This window comes from Melospiza georgiana, chromosome 1 (assembly GCF_028018845.1).
Source record: "Melospiza georgiana isolate bMelGeo1 chromosome 1, bMelGeo1.pri, whole genome shotgun sequence".
Taxonomy (NCBI): domain Eukaryota; kingdom Metazoa; phylum Chordata; class Aves; order Passeriformes; family Passerellidae; genus Melospiza; species Melospiza georgiana.
The window spans coordinates 67,875,840-67,889,999 of NC_080430.1; the positions used below are offsets into that span (position 1 = coordinate 67,875,840).

The window sequence follows — 14,160 nt, forward strand, 5'->3', positions numbered from 1 at the left end:
CTCAGCAGACAAGTGTGGTTTTACTTCTGCAGAGGGAAACAGAAGCCAAAAATCACTATTTGGATATTATTTGGGAGCTGCCCATTCTCAGCCTTTTGATAACTGTGATACTTTTAATATTAAGGTGTTAATATATATTACTTGAAGCCCTTAAAAACAAAAACTAGAAGACAAAACCCACAAAACCTTTTTTGTTAGTTTTTCTTTTTTTTTTTTTTTTTTTTTTTTTTTGCCAAAGGAGTGACCCTGGGCATGAGAAGTCCTGGCTGAAGAGTGTTCTTGATTTCATGTGTTTGATTGCAGTGCCAGCACGTGCCTGACACTGCTCTGTTACCTGCACAGCCTCACAGCATTTCTCTCAGCCACAGTTTCCACCTTATTCTGTTGGTTGGACGAGAAACTTTTCAGAAGCCAAACAGGACACCCAAAGACTTCAAGTTTTAAATTAATTTGAGCTAAACAGCAAGTGACTGGCCTGATCAAACGGCTGAGGAGCAGTTCAAGTTTGTGCCTTTGTGCCTTGCAAAGGACCGTGTTACACAGAGCTTTGTCCTGGTCAATGCTCCAGCTGGCTTCAGAGGCTGCTGTGGGTGCCTGGGAGTGCAGGATAAGGTTTGGAGCAAAGGAGAAACCAGCACAATTGCTGGAAGGTTTGATGACTCCACAGTGATTGTCCTCCAGAATATAAATTAGTACTTTGATGTTTAAATCCGCATTTTGCTGGAAGGTATGCAGATAACTGGCTGCAGTAGCAGGACTCAGCAAAAAGGATTAACTGAATAGAAAACAATACTGCTGCCCCCTTCCAGTCTGATTTGGCCTGCCACAAGTAAATAAATGGAAGAACAAAGACAATTTTAGCAGGTCTCATTTGCATGAATTAAGCAAATTTCATTTTAGCCACCTTCGCATCCTGGTAGGAACTGTATTTATCCTGTTCAGCTCCCTTACTGCTCCATCCTTCCTGAGGCTAACTTTGCTGCAGACAGTTGCTGAGTTGTGTTAGTCCTCAGATTAGTCCCTTGAAACCTTGATTCTGAGGCTGGAGGCTGCTGATTTTCACCTCCCAGATGGCAGCTGGGCATGGCTGGCAGTGCCAGCTCACAGCTCCACATTCTGTGGATTTGGGAGCCCAGGGAACATGATGGCTGATCTGCACTGCCAGCTGCTCTAATGCAGATTTCTCTCTCAGCTTTGGACTGTCGGCTAGGCTGGTTTTACACTGTACAAAACATGCTTCCATTTTACTGGCTCTGTATTTTCTCTCAGTCTACTTCCCTGGCTCCCATCACAGCTTCTCCTGTGAAGGAGCAGAATGGAAGTTAATACTTGCAGTATTGTACTGCCTGAGGTAGCCTGCACACTCCTGCTGCAGAAAAACAGGCAAATGGGAGAGCAGAAATCATCTTCATTACCAAATAAAGTCATGGTGATTCAATATTTCAAAATGTCTCATTTCCAAAGCTTCTCTCTATGCCTCTTATTCTCTCAGTCTTTTGTGGACACTAAGCTCATTAAGGCAAGAGTTACCTATATTTAGCACATTCTGCACAGTGGTTCCTTATGTAAACACAGCTGATCCTTCCAGTGGCTGTGATCCGGGATCAATTCCTGGTCAGACACATTCACAACAATTGTTTTATTGCTCCATCCTCTCACTGCATCTAAATCCCTCTGGTCTCTGTACTGGGGAACAATCACAAAATAAGAAGCTCTACAATAGACAGAAAACACATTTCCTCCACTCACCCACACCTCACCAAAAGAAACCCCCATAACCAACAATCTTTCTTTGTTTTGTTTATAAGGTGCCACACAGCATTTCTTGCAATAGGTCCAGAATGTAGGGGTTGCTTCTTAGACATTCAAAAGAAAAAAAAATCTCATTCACAAGAAAGGGTGTGTCTCCAAATACAGGCTTTCCCACATGATGTATTTAATGAGAAACATGGTAAACCTGCTGGTGGGGGTGCCTGTGCTTCAATTCCAGATCTCCTCACCCTCATCTCCTGACTAGTTATAGCTGGCACTTCATGACAGTTGAGCTGTGCAACCTCAAGGCAAGAAGGCGAGGATTACAGCAAAAAGTCATAACAAAAGGGCTGTTTTTAAATCTCCAAGGGCAGATTCCTCTTTTGAGCCAGAGCTCCACGCACTGCACTGTGGGCATGAACTATCTGGGAGCCGATTTTATCTCTGAGCTTTGAGGTCAACCAATCTGCAAAGCCCTTGGAGGAATAGCTCCAGGGCAGCTCTAAGATGTGCCATTAGCATAAGGCCAGATACCCCTAGGATCCCCCAGGGACAAGGTCTAAAGATAAATGGCTCTGCCCTCATCCTAATGAGATATCTCAAAATTTTTGAGTCAACAAAGAGTTAGGTGCCCCCGAAGGCCTCCCAGAAGGGCAGCTTGTTGGACCTTTGGACCTGTGAGTTAGGCAGATAGATTTTCCTGAAGTTGTCAAAGGTGCTTGCCTTCCCCTGCTAAATATTGTGAAGTTGGCTCTTGGATTTGGAGCTCATTTTTTTTCAAGTTCCTGAAGCTTAGACAAAGGTCCTGTGCTTAAACTGGGCAGGCTGCAGGTGGGCTGCTGAGGAGGCAAAAGACAATTCCTTCCATCCTTGCTGCTACCAAAGAAAGCCACATCAGAAGTTTGTTATTGTTGCGTACTTTTGTGTAAGCGCTCATAGACCCAGACTAATTACTGACCCAACAATTTCTAGAACATTGTCAAATGCTGTATAAGGAAAACCAGCCAGCACCTTTTTACTTAAGCAAAAATCAAAATATTTAACAATTTCCCTTAAGAAATATATGCCTTTTCTCTGCACAAATCTTTGCTTAAGATGCTAAAATTACCAACTATGAGCAGTAAACCAGCTTACTGTGAAAAAACATTACATCTGTGCATATTTTAAAATTGTTTCACATGCTTACAAGCCACACCTCAGGGGTGCAACCTGAGGCACCAGAGGCCAAACTGTCGCAAGTTCAATTATAAATTAAAACTGGAAACACAAGAGACTGGTGCTGATCTCTGAATTCTGAAATTACTCAAGTGAGGATACTCTCTCTCACTAATAGGAATAGACATAATCTCTGCCACAGTCCTAGGCTGCTTTCCCCAGCAGTATCACCTCTGCCCTATTTAAATCAAATCTCAGCTGGTCATCAAGGTCTCACCCAAGTCCTTGTGTTGATCAGGCACTGAGAAAACCAGGACACTGGCACCATTTGGGTCAGATTAAAAAGGAGATCTAGAGATATGTGTCATTAGCAGAGGGGTGGCGTGATGTCTCAAGCTGCCTGTATCCCCAGGTAGCTTCTCAGACTTATTACAAATCCATGGGATTTGTAAGCAAGCAACCACACCCCTGTGGGGAAGCAGGACTTGCCTGTGAGGACCCCTCATTTCAGAGCAAAGGAAAAAGAGCAGAGCTCACAAGTATTGCCAACCTAGTGCATTAACCTTTCTGGAGGAGCTGGGAAAAAAGTCTTCTACCTTGCAGGATTAAATAAAATAAAGAGCAGTAAGCCAAATGCACTTTAGCTGTTTCTAGAAGCTGAAAATTCATCCCACATTAAGTCCAGTTTCTGAATTCTAGCCACAACTTGCATATTCATAGATGCCAATGTGGTGAGAGAATTCCTAGGAGTGCCAGAATGATCAGAGCCAATACTTTTAGCCCTGTACACTACAATTGAGGATCTATCTCAGATATTACTAGAAAGTATAATGCCTGAATTAGACATAATGGGGCAAAACAAAAGGAACAAATCAAAAATAGAAGGAGCACTAAAACTCTGTTTTATTCCATCATTATAATGACTCACATTAGAAGGATTTGCTTCCTATCTGTGCAAGTGTAGAAAAGATGGAGCTTGTGTAACATAAATTCCAAGTAAACCTTTAACAGCGCAGACGATGGGGAAAGGGGAAAAAGATCTTAATCAATTTGAACTGTCCCAGAATTTTACTGTAGAAATACAAATTCAACATAATCTTGCTTTTGGTATTTGTTTTGTTTTGATTTTCTTTTGGGGTTTTGTGATAAATTATTGTTTACTCCTTCATTAAGTGTCCAGAAGTTAACAAATGTAAATTAAGTACAGAAATACAGAAAGATTCTAGATCCATTAGTGTTGGTGCTTGAGGTGAAGGCTTCCTTTGAAGCAATTATTTAATACTGAAATACTATTTGTACCTTAGGACAGAAAGAGAAAAAGAACAAAGTGAGAAACTAGAAGAGATAGGTGCACTTTTCTATCATTTGAAGAAAAGGAGAAGAGGGAAAAAGACAAACCTAGAGAGCAAAAGGTCACCGAGAGTGCATTGTAAAGCACTCTGTGAAATGTAAGGGCAAGAGCAAACTGATCTTTTGATCAAGTAAGAACTTTGTGTGAATGGAGTTAAATTACCAGGTGGTGTTCTTCTATCTTAATCAAATAATTTATTTGGAGAGCTGAAGAGCTGACTCTGCTGTCCTTGCTTGCAGTTATTCCAGGTGGGCACATTGTCTTCACATCTCAGTTTTCATCCCCTGTGTTCTTCTTGTCTTTCATACTGACCTTTCTGAGCTCTGCATTTCAGTAGAACGTTTAACCTGGTCATCAAAAAATGCAGTGCTCTGGATCTCTCGTGCACATTCAAACAGAATTCAGTAGAACCTTATGGGAAATCAAGAATAAAACTTTATATGATTAGGTTTTCCATATGTGCACAGCTTCTAATACCACCACTGGTACCACAAAATATGATGGGGAGATATTCAGAGCAGATGTAATCAAAGACTCATGGAAAATAAGCCTAGACAGGATTTCTTTTAGCCTGTCCCACTATCCCAGACAACAGCAATACTCAAAGTAACTACTATTCATAAGTAATTTTGAAGTCATTAGTTCACTAATCACTCTATCAGGCTCCCATTTACTTAAGGAGTATTAAATAGAACTGGCTGGTAGTTTCTCAACAATATGGCTTTACATTTGAAAGAGCTTTTGTTGATAAAAAAATTCAAACAATTATCTCAACTTCACTTGGGAACAGGCTTGTATTTTTTGTCACCATGTTATGAACTCTCTGACCTAAAAACAGGAAGAAAGCATAGGACCACATATTTCTTCCATCTGGAATAACCAGCATCCTTTTAACTACAATGGTCCAGGTGGAGGAGATATCCAACTTGGGGTCCAGCAGTACGTTCTGCAGGTCAGGATAGCAAACTCCAGTTGGTGATTACAGAATTAACAGATCTTTTTGGGGGAGACACCATGCACGCAATTTTTTGACCTCTAAGCAGACCCATGGAGAGCTGGAGAGCCTCACCAAGCAGTAGCCCAAAGCACACTTGCACAGTTCTGTCCCCATGGAAAAGATCTTGAATGCATCATAAAGAGGAACAATAAAATATTTCCCCCATGACAAATCTTGTGGGGTGTTTTCTATTCAGCACCTGGGTTTGTTTGGCACAACACCACCACTAAGTTTTTACATTTGGGGAAGCCATGGCACTAACCAAGTGGCACTCCCAGATCCCCTTCCATAGGGCTGCTCTCCAGCCATTCCTCCCCCAGTTCATACTTAGAATTTAAAGGATTGTGTTATATGAACATATCCAACCACTCTAAATCCATCCACAAAAACATACAAAAACTAAAAGATTTAGCAACTCAAATTAAAGAAGACAATAAGTCATAGTTAAATGATTTATTCAAGAATGGAGCTTTACACCTTAGCTAAGGGAACTTTGTAAAATAGGTCTATATGTATTAAGTGTTTTAGGGGTGATACTAATAGTAATACCTTACCTACTTCAGTGTGTGCAACAAATAATAGACCAAACTATCAAAAAAAGTTTTTATCATACAAGAGAGAGAAATCAGAAACAGATTCACAGCAAGTTCTCAAAGTCTTACAGAGACAGTACATAAAAGTATAGATGTAGAGGAAAGTTTTGAAGTGAGACTTTCGAACAAAGAATCATAATTACTATCAAATATAACTTGTACCCTTTAAACTAATTAAACTTTTGCAACATTAAAATTGCTGTGTTGTAATATAGTAATGCTTAATACAAACAAAAAAGATGCTTTAAACAAGTAATAAACAGATATACTGCAGTAAAGCTCTATAAAACACAAAGTAGTTAATAAACAAAACAGTTACAAAAGTTTCTTTTTAGTTGAACTGAGAAGGGGACTTGTGGGAATCCTTAAAATCAGAGGGTTTTGGGAAAGCTGCCAAAGGTAGACCTCAGAGATAGCAGAACTGCAATTAGAGCTAAGCAGTAGCCATAAGATTTGTCAGCAGAAAAGTTACATAAGAAGTAGAAAGTAAGGACATCCCAGCAGTCAGATCCAGCATTTGGATTTGTTAAATTTCATCCCACTGATGAATGCCCAATGCTCCACTCTACCTCTCTGCAAAGACTCCTGTCCCCCAAGAGAGTCAGCAGCACCTCCCTGTTTGATACCATCAGCAAACCTGCTAAGGGGGCATTCAATTCCTGCCTCCAGATCACTGAGAGGTATTTGCACAGCACTGGCCCTAGAACGGATCCTGAGGAACACCCCTGGTGACTGCTCACCAGCCAGATGCAGCCCAGTGCTGCGGCCTCACCCTCTGCCTTCCTTGTGCCCTGGGACAAGGGGGAATATCTTATTGCTTCCAGGCATTTCCTCTCTGAGGAAGTCCAACCATGCACAGAGATTTTTCTATAGCTCAAAAGAGCATGGAGAACATGCAATCAGTAGGAATGGCAATATCCATTTAGAAAATCACATCACTTTCCTTTCTAGCCTATGGGGAACAGATGAAAAACAAGCTACAGCTGTGAGATTTTTCAGTTTGAGAGCTTAAAATGAGAAGAGCACAGGCCCCTGGGTCAGGCTGTCAGAGCTTACTCAGTGAGGTGAGAGGTTTACATCATCTTTTGGTACCTGCTGCCCAACCCTGAAACCTCTGACAAAGGAGCCAGCTTTCAATTCTGAACACTCTGATTCCCCATTTACAAAAATAAGGCAGGAATTGGACAATAGTGCCAAAACAACTCATGTGAATTCTTGTGCTGTTTGTACTTGAGTAGATGAATAAAAGTAATTAGTGTGAAAACAGGAATCTGTTAAGAACAACATTAAGGGAAACAGCAAAAGATAGAGGGGATTCTCCTCTCTTTGATAGTTCCTGCACTTGCACCATCTCTGAGAGACTGATACACCATCAGCTCTACAGAGTTGTAACTGCTCAGCATACAAAAGGGAATGTGACTGAAACAGTACAAGTAATGTATGGGTTTGGTATCAGAAAAAAAGAGACCTTGTACCAAAATGCCTTGTATCAAGACTGGCTTCTGTTCCTGATACGCATCTGGCTCATTTGGCACCATGGAGTGGGCTGCTTACCTTCCACAGCTAACAGGAAAGCCATGGCCTAGGATTACCAGGATCCCACAGGAACCCATAAAAATTACTCGCTGCTTTCCAAATTTCCACGCTTTCCTTTTTTTTCTTTCCTAATAAGGAAGTTAGCCAGAAATCTTGAAGATTATCTTGCAAAGCAGAGGAGTCAAAACTCAAAGTGAATTATTTTCTTCAAAGGAGACACAGCGGTATGTTAGGTGCCTACAACAGAGGATAGAAATGTTGAGCTACAGAAAAGCTGATGTGAAAGACTGAGATTAAAATAAGTAAAAAAAAAAAAACTCCTGTCTAAGCTACTGCCTTTTGAAATGCAGACACAAACCAGAGGAAACTCTTCTGCCAAGTAAAATGACTTTAATAAGAAAACAGAATAGTCTGAAAAATCTGGCATTTTTAAAATCATGGAAGAATTAACAAAAGAAATTAAATAAAACCATGCAGTCTGATAGAGGTGTATTCTGACATCAAAGCTTACTCTCCATTTCCATGCTGACTATTTGTAAGAAGTTGCTGATTACCTAATCACCAAATTAAAAAATTGTGACATTGAAAAGAGATATTTATGTTGAAAAGATATATTTTTATGAGCCTCTAAGGGTTTTTTCATCTCATTTTCTAACATGGAACCTTTGAATGAAATACTTGAAAAAAATAAAAGCAAAACCTTGAGATACTACTTATTACAGCAACCTGAAAAGGTCTCCATGGTGAGAGAAGGACGAGAATCTTGTTTGATGATCAGAAGGCTGGATGTATTGATATATGATATATAATACATTATAGCTATGCTAATAGGAATAAAGAGAGAAGTTGCAGAGGCTTGCTAAGCTAAGAGTAGAATAGAATTGAAAGAATCCCAAAAACAAGAGAATTCTCTGTCCCTGTGTTCCAGAGAGCTTGCCCTGTGATTGGCTCTTAATTGTACACATGGAACATGAACCAATCACAGGTGCATCCTATTGCATTTCACAGCAGCCAATAACAATTGTTTACATTCTTCTTCTGGGGCCCTTGCTTCCCAGAAGACGGACAAATCTGAAAGAAAGGATTTCTATGAAAAATTGTCTGCGACAACTACTGAACTCCTGTTCAGCACTGGCAGGAAAGCTTCATAAAATATGTCAAGTTGGAAGACTCATTAAGAGTCTTCCATCACCCCATCAGGATGATTGACTCCAACTCCTGGCCCTGCACATGACACCCGAGCAGTCACACCACATGCCTGAGAGCATTGTCCAAACACTTCCTGAGCTCTGTTGGGCCTGGTGCTGTAACAACTCCCTGGGGAGCCTCTTCCAGTGCCCAACCACCCTCTGGGTGAGAACGTTTTTACTGATATTCAACTTAAACCCCTCCTGACACAGCTTCATGTTGCTCCCTTGGGTCCTGTCACTGGTCACCAGAGGGAAGAGACCAGTGCCTGCCCCTCCTCTTCCCCTCATGAGAAAGTTGTAACTGCAGTGAGGTCTCCCCTCAGTCTCCTCCAGTCTGAACAGACCAAGTGACCTCAGTCTCTCCTTGTAAGGCTTGCCCCCAAGGCCCTTCACCATCTTTGTTACCCTCCTTTGGATGCTTTCTAACAGCTTAATATCTTTGTCATACTGTGCCTCCCAAAGCTGCCCCCAGCACTGGAGGTGAGGCTGCCCCAGCTCAGAGCAGAGCAGGACAATCCCCTCCCTTGCCTGCCTGGCCATGCTGTGCCTGATGCCCCCCAGGACAGGGCTGGCCCTCCTGGCTGCCAGGGCACTGCTGGCTCGTGTTCAGCTTGCCACTGACCAGGAGCCCCAGGTCCCTTTCCATGGGGCTGCTTTCCAGCCTCCCCAGTCTGTCTGTACATCCAGGGCTGTTCCATCCCAGGTGCAGAATTCTGGTTTTTTATCCCAGGGACCATTCCATCTGTTACCCTCCCAATCTTGTGAAAATGCAATTTAGTTTACTAACCTGCACAGCGGCAGGAGGATTTGGATCCCACATAAGCATTAGGTCCATCTTTTCCTTCAACTTTTGTTTTTCTTTCTGTTCCTCCTGTAGCTGTCTCTGGAGCTGTTCTATTTTAAAGACAGTAGTAACTCAGTTGCTCTCCAACTCAGTTTTCAGTCCTTGTTTGTCTTTAATATTATCTTTTCTGTAGTGGCAGGCAGCTTCTGGAAAGGTATCTAACACTTTGCAAATGATCACTTTCTTCTTCCTAGCCTTTATACAGCCCCTAGCAACTTACAGATGTTTCACCACAGCTTTCCAATCACACCAGTTATCCTGAGCCCATTTGTCTGAGAACTTAGGACTTGGACATGTTCCATGCTTTTGTGAGTAGTCAGTGATACTGCTTGCAAACCTGCTGACTACACCAATTTTTGGTGAATGCCTGTTTTAAGGTCACTTAACAAATTGCTGGCAAAGGTACCATCAAAAACAGGTTTAATATAGAAGTGAAAGCACAACAGAGTTCTTTGGCAAGGCTCACTCTACTACTTACCAGATGGTTAAAAAAAGCAAAAAAAAAAAACCAGCATCAATTAGTCCAGAACAAAAATATCCCCAAGGTATCTCCATGGAAGACTGCAGCTCCTGACATGTGGTGAGACACCACCTTCCTTCCTCAGGGCTTTACCCAGGACCTGCTGGGCAATCAACTGGCCCTCACTCCTGACCTTTAATACACAAGGAAACAACATGCAAAAGATTTTTCAAAAATCAATCCACTGTAATAATTCACAGACTGGAACAGTTGTGAAATAGACTGATCAAAATATTGAAAATTGCACATTTTCCAGCAAATTGTGAACCAACATTTTACCTACTGCAGCACAAAATTTTGAGGCCAAGTTTCTTCAGCAAAGCAGAAAAATGTAAAGGAATATGTTTGTTTCAATTGTTACATATAATTTATCTATAAAACACTCATTAGCTATATACTGTCATCTCTCGCTGTAATTTCTATGGGTTGTTTTGGCCACCTAAAACAGCCAAGTTCATATTACAGGAACAATGACGGAGTGTGAATTCAGAAGAAAACTAGTAAAAGACTGTAGTTCTCCAGGTTTCAGTGCATTTTAATGTGAATTTAAAATAAGCATTCTAGGATACTTTCTAATCCTCTGGATATAATCAATAATAATTTTTAATGTATTTACTCTAGGAATTAATTTATTTTGATCACTGAGGATGTCTCTGCTTCACTTTTATATAGACTGTCACAGATTCAACACAGAACAGCTCTTTTCATTGTGAACTAGAGGGAAAAGTTCTGTGCTGACACACATCATTCCTGTGAATGTAGCTCCAGAGCTGGCAGTGACCCACTTCTCTCAGCATCTTGCAGTTCTGCTTACAGCATAGCACTTGGATGCATTTCTCCCACCTTCACTCTCTGCAATGTCTGCAGAGGGTGAGAAAGACTCCAGAACATGAGTTGCTCAGTTTGTCCCCAAACCCACTTTGCACTTATTTGAGAATAAGCAAGACCTTTTAAAAATCAATGGATTCTATATGGCATTTATAAGCAAGAGATGATGCTCTCTCTTCCACAAGGGCTGCTGAGTGCTTTAGGTGGCTGTTGCTATAAAAATAGTCCATATTGGAGACTACCATATGGTTTTCTAGAAACCTGCTGCATCCCAGTGCTGCACTCTGATATTTCATTGCTCTGCTTCCCCTGTGACATGCGCAGAATCTAAGAAATTGCTTGTGTGCTATTTCACCCCTCCACTCAGCACCGTGCCTGCTCTCCTTCACTTCCTCCAACATTTAACAGTGGAGGATAGAGACATGTATGGCATTAGGAAATGTTTCTCCCATTGCACTACTCTGCATTTGCATCTGTTTGCTTCCCTGGCAAACAGGGAATTTTTCTCAAGGACAGCTTTGCACAAGTAGCTGTGTGCAAAGGACTGCTTCAGGACAAAGATACACTATTCCAACATTTTCTTTGGAGCAAGGAGGTGCATTAAATAATGAGAGATTTTAATGGATTCCTTGAAGGCTCTAAAGCCAGAGAAAGAGACGAAATGCATCACTTCATCTCTCCAGCTTAACTGATGCCTTTCCCCTTTCACAGTACAAGATATTATCCACTTGTCTGGTTCAACAGCATCAGTTCATGGAAGGAGTGGGTACCCACCAATGAGGACAGAACAACTGCAAGGGGAAAAACCATTCCATCTGTTCATGAATGTGATTCCTCTGTTTTCTATTCCAGCTCATCCTTGCCACGTGGGAAGGCGGCTACAACCTGCAGTGCCAGAACCTCCACAGCGCAGGGGAGGCTGATATCCGGGTGAGAGACAAAAGCAGCTCAGCCCTCAGCATCCTGTCTGTTTAAACCATCTCTAACTGCACTAGGCCATATCCTGAGCTCTGATAAAATATCTCTACTCTAGAGAAGGATAGATTTCATTGTACAGAGTATCAAATTTAGATTTTTTTTCTTCAAAAGAAGAATCTGGCAGCAAAATCTGTTTAGGGTCAAGGAAATGGTAGCACCCTTAAAAAAACTGAACAAATGACTGCAAAATGAAGCAAAACCCCACCCACAAGACTGCACCTTTGGGAAAAAAAAACCCAACAAAGCAATTAGAAAACCCTTCCTCGAAGTTTCTATTTCTTAAATTATATTTGTATAATTATCTATACAATTTCTTAAAAGATAGGTGTTTTTTTACAAAACTACTTCATTGAAAAGCAAAATAAAATTCAAGACAGAGCTTGTGCTTCTCCTTTTCTAGCATATTAATGCCTTCTGAGAAGTTGCATGCCTAGGGAGTGAAGAAGTACAGTAATATTTAAGCAATTGCATGGACAGATATTGATCTCCTGCTCCTTTGTTCTTGCTTGTACAGGTAGCCAAGGTGCTGTGGTGGTATTATTTTTCCAAAGTAATTGAATTCATGGACACTATCTTCTTTGTGCTGAGAAAAAAAAGCAGCCAGATCACCTTCCTTCACGTGTATCACCATGCCACTATGTTTAACATTTGGTGGTGTGTTCTGAACTGGATACCTTGTGGGCAGAGTAAGTCTTTGTTTGCTTCATCACCTGGGGTCTAAGTCAGCTGCAGCTGGGGAGGAATCACATCACCATGCAATGGAATTGTGTCACTGTGCAATATGAGGGCACCTTTAGGGTTCAGCTGCTGACCACCTGCAGAACACAGGAAAATGAAAAGCATTGTTGAAAGTGCAGGCCAAAAATACCTGAGTGTTAGGCCTTAGACTTTTCACTTAGCTGCCACAAACTCATGTATTTACTTCTCTTCAAACCACTTTTAAGCATCACAGTACTGAGTAGCACAGAGGAGCCAGCACACACATGACACTTCAAAAGTAGATGCAGGAAGAAGTCATGGCCCTGGTAAAGCCTTTATCAATCACAACTAATTAAATCACCAGCCCTTTTACAGGCTCAACTCTTGTATACATCAATCTCTGCTTTAGCAAGATACGTTACTTAGTCACTAATTAAAATATCAGTTTGGGTTTATTCTGTTTCATATGAAAATACATCCTCAGAAGGTTATAGTAGCTGTCATCATCTTCCCTGTTAGGAAGGGATCTATGATGCCACAGGCTAGTCACTTGGCATTTTATAAGTCCAAACAGCAGAGAACTACTTCAGCTGTCTCACAACAGGCATGCTTTTCCAGGGCTTCACACAGCTAGAGGCTTCCTGTGGAACTGCTTCCAAAGTTGAGAGAAAACCCAGTTTTCTTGCAACCTATTAGAGTGAGTTACCTCAGCCTGTTGTAACATTTGTAAAGAAACTTGTTGCAGGTCTTTTTCAGAGCTAAAAGCAGAATTCACATTTGTTGTCACTTACTGTGGACAGCACAAAATCAAAGTAAATCAGTGTTAGAGCTAGAAGCAGGGATCAGAGATTTCATAGGGATTAGGAACTATTTCTAGAGGTGTAAACAAATCAGTGGGGGTTTGTGCTTTGTAATGTGTGGTCCCCACACTTTACACTAGCACTGCACTACTATAATTAAACCAGCAGCTAAGTAATTAATCAGTGGCAAAATCAGAACAACTGGTGAGTCCCTCTTGTAGTTGTAGCACTGCCATCAAACTCACAAGCACACAGCAGAGTAGTGCTGCCACTTCTCCACAGTCTGCAAAGTACAGAGGATAATTAATTTCCTCTAGAACGAGTATTCACTAAATGTAACTAATAAGAGCAGCAAGGTATTATCTGGGATGAAATTTCTATAAATGTGCATCTAGCAGAAGAGCCAGTGAAGAAAACAAGAGTGGTGATCAAACACAGTCACAAAAGGCTGGCTTAATTCAGAGTAAAGCCCCTGCTACTGCATCAGAGAGCAGGAGTACAGGTGTCTCCCAGGGTCCTAAGCTACCTACCAGAAGCAAAGTCATCAGCAGCATTGTTTAAAGCTTACAGGAATAATGGAAAGACTCAGCAAGAAGAGCTTTAGGAGAGGGGAAAAATAGCATGTAAACTACAGAATAGGAAAAAGTGGAGGAGAAGATAAATACCAGATAAAAACACAAAATTCAGCATAAGAACAACCCTCTAGGAAGTACCATTTGGTTTTTCAGTTGTCCCCAGGAGAGCACCTCTACACATCAGGAATGTCTTTAGCAAGAAATAAGCATGAAAGGAATATGTTGTCATCTTATTGCAGGGGTTCCATGCTGTTATCTCCTATCACAAAAGTTTCATACCTTCTTGGTGTTTCTCGTGGACAGCTCCTCAGAGCACTGACTCTTTCTCCTTCACAAAGGTCC

At 41.3% G+C, this 14,160-nt stretch overlaps 1 protein-coding gene across 1 annotated transcript in view; it reads left to right on the forward strand.

Moving 5' to 3' along the window:
* Positions 1-14,160, forward strand: part of ELOVL2 (ELOVL fatty acid elongase 2) — a 51,377-nt gene that overhangs the window by 30,829 nt on the left and 6,388 nt on the right. The window contains exons 4-5 of the mRNA XM_058034407.1: positions 11,619-11,696; positions 12,259-12,430. Of these exons, the coding sequence (XP_057890390.1) occupies positions 11,619-11,696; positions 12,259-12,430 (250 nt within the window). The remainder of the gene's footprint in view (positions 1-11,618; positions 11,697-12,258; positions 12,431-14,160) is intronic.